This window comes from Myotis davidii, unplaced genomic scaffold (assembly GCF_000327345.1).
Source record: "Myotis davidii unplaced genomic scaffold, ASM32734v1 scaffold1494, whole genome shotgun sequence".
Classification (NCBI taxonomy): domain Eukaryota; kingdom Metazoa; phylum Chordata; class Mammalia; order Chiroptera; family Vespertilionidae; genus Myotis; species Myotis davidii.
Genome location: NW_006286246.1, coordinates 2663203 through 2668806, shown reverse-complemented (window position 1 = coordinate 2668806; position 5604 = coordinate 2663203). Strand labels below are relative to the sequence as shown.

Here is a 5604-nt window from a genome sequence, read left to right as displayed (position 1 = left end):
GCGGGGGGGCGGCCCGCGCCCCAGGCCGGCGTGGCCAGGCCCCGGTCATTGTTCTTCTAATGCAAAAAGACCTGTCCACGCGAACCCTGCACGCACGACACAGGCCACACACAGACGGGAGTTCCGGGCACACGTGGGATCGGGCCTCCCCCCCGTGGTTCGCTGTGGGGCCCAGCCTCCAAGCTGTTCCATGCGTGGCAAGAAGTCCCTGGCTTTTCCGCGCAGCCAGGGCCAGGGATATGGAGGAGAAAGCCATTGCCAAGCATCTTCCTCCAGGATGGGGCCGTCCAGGGACTCAGGAGTGTTTGTGGAGAGACAGACTCAGCAGAGATGGGACCTTATCTCACCAGACGTTCGAGCACCTGCGGGGTGAGAGGCGGCTGCTGCCACCCTTACCTTCCCGGTCCTCCTGAAGGTCGGCTTCTTCATGGCAGGGACTCTGGGCGCGGGCCGGCGGGGCAGGAGTGGGGCTGCCCCCACCACGGGCTCTGGCTTGGAAGGCTCCTGGTCCCTCGCGGCCGTGGCGTTTAGGACTTCCCCTGGGGGGCCTGGAACACCCAAGTGCATGGCTGAAGCGCCCGGGACCAGGCAGTTCGCTGCGCCATCAAATCTTTAGATAATCTACCTTCTGAGGGTAATTTATTGATGCAGTATATTTCCTTTTCTTTTTCTTTCTAAAAAAGATGCTTGAGGGTTGTCAGGACCAACGAGCTGGCTTTGGCCCCCAGCTTCTCGTGCTCACCTCCCAACAGGGATGGTGAGCTGGGTCTGCAGTGGTCTCGATGGGGGATCAGTGACGCCCTGACACCACATGCAGAGATGCGTGTGCGCTTCTCACGGGAGACGACCTAAAGCTCCTTAAAACCTCGGCAGGGCCCATGATCAAGAAAATGTTAAGTTCAAACTCCAGGTAGGTTTCAAAGTTCAAACCTCTCCTGCCTCCACATCCATAGCCTTTACACACACACACACACACACACACACACATACACACACACACACACAACACAAGGCAATATGGCCTGGCCGGAGTGGCTCAGTTGGTTGAGCATCATCTTGTGCACCAAATGGTTGCCGGTTCGATTCCCAGTCAGGGCACATACCTGGGTTGTGGGTTTGATCCCTGGTCAGGGCATGTACAAAAGGCAACCGATCAATGTTTCTCACATCAATATTTCTCTCTCTCCGATGCGCACTGACCACCAGGGGGAAGGCGCTCAATGCAGCAGCTGCTGAGCGACAGCAACTTTGCAGAGTGCCCTCTCACACTCTGGGACCCCTCAGGGGATGTTAGACTGCCAGTTTTGGCCCGATCCCTGCAGGCCAAGCCAAGAGACCCCACCTGCTGGAGGGACCCTGCTCAGTCTGCAGATGCCCTTCGAGCCCCGGCGCCGCCCAGGTGCAGCCAGCCAGGTAGGGATGATGGGAGGTTGGCTCCAGGGTGTGTCTGGCCTGTTTCGCCCAGTCCTGCTCTGCCGGACACCTTCTAATTAATTAATTTTCAATGTGCATGAATCTGTGCACTGGGCCTCTAGTAGAAATATAATTCACACACCATAAAATATACCCTTTTAAAGAACAGTTCTGCAACCATCACTAATTCCAGAACATCTTCATCACCACCAAAACCCCACACATACCTACAGCACTTTCCTCATTCCCTCCTCTTTCTGCCCTGGAAACACTAGAATGTTCTGTCTCTAGATTTGCCTGTTCTGCATGCAGTGTGTGTGTGTGTGTGTGTGTGTGTATACATAACATACTATTTTCAAGGTTCACCCATGATGTAGCATATATTAGTACTCCATCCTTTGTTATGGACAATATTCCGTGGTATGTTTACACCACGTTTTATCCATTGGTGGACACTTGAGCTGTTACATACAGTTATAGTTATATTTAAAAATAAATAATAACAGCCTTGACCGGGTAGCTCAGTTGGTTAGGTGTCAACCCGATACAGGGTTCAATCCTAGGTCAGGGCATATGTAAGAATCAACCAATGAAAACGTAAGTAAGTGGAAAAATAAATTGATGTTTCTCTCCCCGCCCCCCTTCTTCTCTCTTTTAAAAATCAATTAAAAAATCAAAAAATATAAATTGATATTGAATATTTATTTGAAAATACATTTAAATTAAAAAGAAACCACTGGAGATGTTATGCTACAACAGTGCTTCTCATCCTCTTACTTTCTGCCCTGTTTCAATGTTATCTGAAAATTCCAAATAAGTTAGACATCCAGGCTGAAAACAAATCAGTTGTATTACATGCTCTCTCCCCTTCCAAAAGCCTAACACGTCAGTGACCAGTGATAATGAATGCAGGGGGGAGATTCTAAGGTAAATCATGACTAACGCGGGTTAAGTGAAGTGACAGCAGTTACGTGAACAGGCGGTTCTTTGACATCAAAGAACCTACAGTTGCTGGTGATTTAAAAGGTGGGTTTTGTGTCCGGAACAGGGATGTGGACCTCACCCCCCTTCTTCAAGCAGGATGGGTTAGCGCCTGGAGCACTAACCTTTTCCAACATTCATTTTTGTTTATGTCCATCTCTCCCTTAAGTACTTCTTTACAACCCTGGGATTCTTTTTATATATTTACTGAATTTTAAATATATAACTTCAAATGGACAGTGCATCTTAGTAGTGGAATTCTACAAAATGTCGCTAATGGGAGCTTTCGTGTAATACAGCCTTTAGGAAAGAATTATTTTCTCCTCTCGGCCCCGTTTAGCAGGAAGATGAAAAGGAGAACAGGAGCTCCCCGGCGGGAGGAGGCCCCGGGAGCACCTACCGCCTCTGGCCTCCAGCAGACACCGGATGGCGGCCTCCGCCTCCCGGGCGTTGGTGGTTTTGATCTGCTTGACATTGTAAGGCTTGCTGATGCCCGTCCTGGCCTTGGGCTTGAGGGCAGATGAGGAAGAGAAGCGTTACTGACACAGGCAGGAAGCCCCGCACCGGCCAGCTCCCCGTCCGCCCACTGATCTGCACCTGGGCCGCCAGGGTGATGAACACACAGTCCTCTGACCGCATCCTCAAGCCCCTTCCCCGGAGCGGTGCTACCAAGAGGAGGAACGCGACAGTGTGCGAGCAGGGACCCTCCCCGGTTTTTGCAACGTGGACAAGCCATCCTCTAACCTTTCGATACCAGGAAAGAGCCAGAAGCCCATCAGAAGGCATTTTACGGCCCAGCTGAGTTATTAAACACCTTCCAGACCTGTTTACTTCACAGTGCCTCTTCTACCTCTTCACCCGCTTAAACCACAAGGTCCCCTTTGCTGACCTGCCTTCATGCCTGTGAACCCCCTGCTGGGACCGCATGGGCACTGGGCCTCCCCTCTGTCCCTGTCCTGGGACCCAGTAGCTTCCACCCAGCACCCAGGCCTCCTCCCTCCTTCCTCGCCTCGACTCCACCGACCTCCACCTACCATCTCTAGCAGCCCTGAGCCTCCTCTGGAACGCCACCTCTCCACCCTCCAGAACTGTTCCTATTCCTAGTGCCCCTCCCGCGTTATTTAGGCCATTGGATCTGGTTTCGCCTCTTCTCTCCGCTACCTTCACCCCAGAGTCATCATAATTTTGTCCAGCAATGGATCGGAATGTCTCCTACTTTCCCTTCTACCACGCACTGCTCTGCACACCACAATCCCACCACACAGGACACTTGGATTTTTCATCAACGTGATTTCTCTCCCGTGCCCTGCATGACCATTTAAAAGCCCATAAAAAACATGCTACTAAGTTATGGGGTTTTGGGGTGAGTCGGTGGGCAGTTAGAGGGTTAGAGAGGTAGAAATCGATGTATGTGCTGAACGGGAGTGAGCCCGGGTGAGAGGAGGGGCCGAGGACGAACCACAGGCCAACCCCTGGGATCTGACCCGTCCCCGCTTCCCTGCGAGCCGCACGCACAGCGACTCACCACCTGCTGAGGCGCGCCCGGCAGCAGCTTCGCCGTCGGCAAGACCGAGTACTGGCCGTGGGTGCCGGAGATGGACACGTCCGAGGCCGACTTCTTCACCATGAGGCCTGCTGTGAGAACCAACAAGGCAGAGTCTTAACCTCAGTGACGCGCCAATGCGTCCCGGCCAAGCCGCGGCGGCGGAGAGCGAGGCAGCGGTGCAGGGCAGTGAGGGGCTGCGTGCTGGGCTGTGGGCATCCAGAGGCCACAGCGCCCTGATTTCCCCTCTAACAGCTCCTCTGTGGACACAGGTTCTCTGGGAAAGCATTATTCCATGTCACTGTCAATGTAAACGTGAACCTAAAGTCCTGGGGGACTCGCACGTGGTGTAGAGGTCCGGTCGCTTTGGGCGGTTTAGAATACACCATTGTGACGGGGACCAAACTTTTAAAATGTGCTGTGGGCAAAAATCGGAAAAAATCCCAAAGCAGGGGATACTCTACGCTGAATTACACGTGCAGCCATTAACAGGACACGTTCCAGAACAACACGTAACGACACAGACATAGGTGAAGGGCAAATGACCAAACAAGAAGGTTACCAACTTTGTAAAAAACATGGAAATAAGAAATTGCCTGCGGATGTCGCGATGCATAATTGGAGAAAGGCTGGAAGTCTTGTGATTCACAGCTATTATCTCTAGGTAATCAAGTGAAATTAAGAATTTACTTCTTTTTTATATTGACCTATTTTTATACGTTTCCCACAGAAATATATAGCATTTAAAATTTTTGTTTATATTTTATTTTCTGAGTATCAACTAGCTGGCCATTGATTATTATTGCGACATAAGCCAAGTTGAACCCGATTCTGAAAGTAAAGTCTTAGCAAAATCCAGGTCTAATGGCCACAATTTGGGGGGCGCAGGGGGGCAGTAAACAGCAAAGGGAACTAGCAACTGATGAGAAGCACGTCCCAACTGTATCAGGTACTGAGGACAGGCTGGTGGGAAAAGCACTGTGTTCTGAGGGGCCAGGAGGACCCTCTCCTGGGGGCCTGGCTGGGAGGAGCGTGTCTGCAGGTCCGAGGCAGTGCTGGGAGCCAACACTCAAGGGGAGAAGATTCTGGAAGACACTGCGGGGCTGCAGGAGAAGCTGAAAAGCGCCCTCTCTTGGCCGAGCCCCAGTTTGCCATTCTCCGCGGAAGCAGCTAGAAGCAGCTAGAAGCAGAGCACAGCCACAGGAGGACCGGGACGGCCTCACAAAGGATCGCCGACTGCACCTCCCGTTTCAAATGTCAGGGATTTAAGACAACAAGAGGCCCAAGGCGGGCGGAGGGCGGAGGGCAGGGCGCACGTGGGCCCGGAGGCCGGGAGGTGACGCGGAGCCGCTGGTGCAGGAGGGGGAGGTGCGCAGCCATTCCCAGAGGCAGCCTGTTGGGAACCGACAGAGACCTACTTGGCGAGCGGAGGCGGTCCCCCACGGCTTCCAGCTCCTGCTGTAACTCCACCAGGGCAGCATCATCTGGAGGACACGGCGGAACGGAACGGGAGGGAGGTGAGTCGGGTGGGGCTCAGGTGTGCGGAGCCACCTGGGGCAGGAGGGCTCCCCGGGGAGCCGAAGTGTCCCCCTGGCTGCCGGCCCGGGAGGGCAGGACCCAGTGCCTGCTGGGAGCACTCAGGGAACCTCAACAAGACTTGTCCAGAC

The 5604-nt window shown here is 53.3% G+C and overlaps 1 protein-coding gene across 1 annotated transcript in view; it reads right to left on the bottom strand.

Annotated features, from left to right (window-relative positions):
• The window catches only part of SYNJ2 (synaptojanin 2), a gene marked incomplete at its 5' end in the record, with an annotated part of 57424 nt that overhangs the window by 4469 nt on the left and 47351 nt on the right, over positions 1 to 5604 (bottom strand). Inside the window, 4 exon segments of the mRNA XM_015560031.1 lie at positions 397 to 548; positions 2795 to 2903; positions 3920 to 4029; positions 5254 to 5421. Coding sequence (XP_015415517.1) covers positions 397 to 548; positions 2795 to 2903; positions 3920 to 4029; positions 5254 to 5421 — 539 coding nt within the window.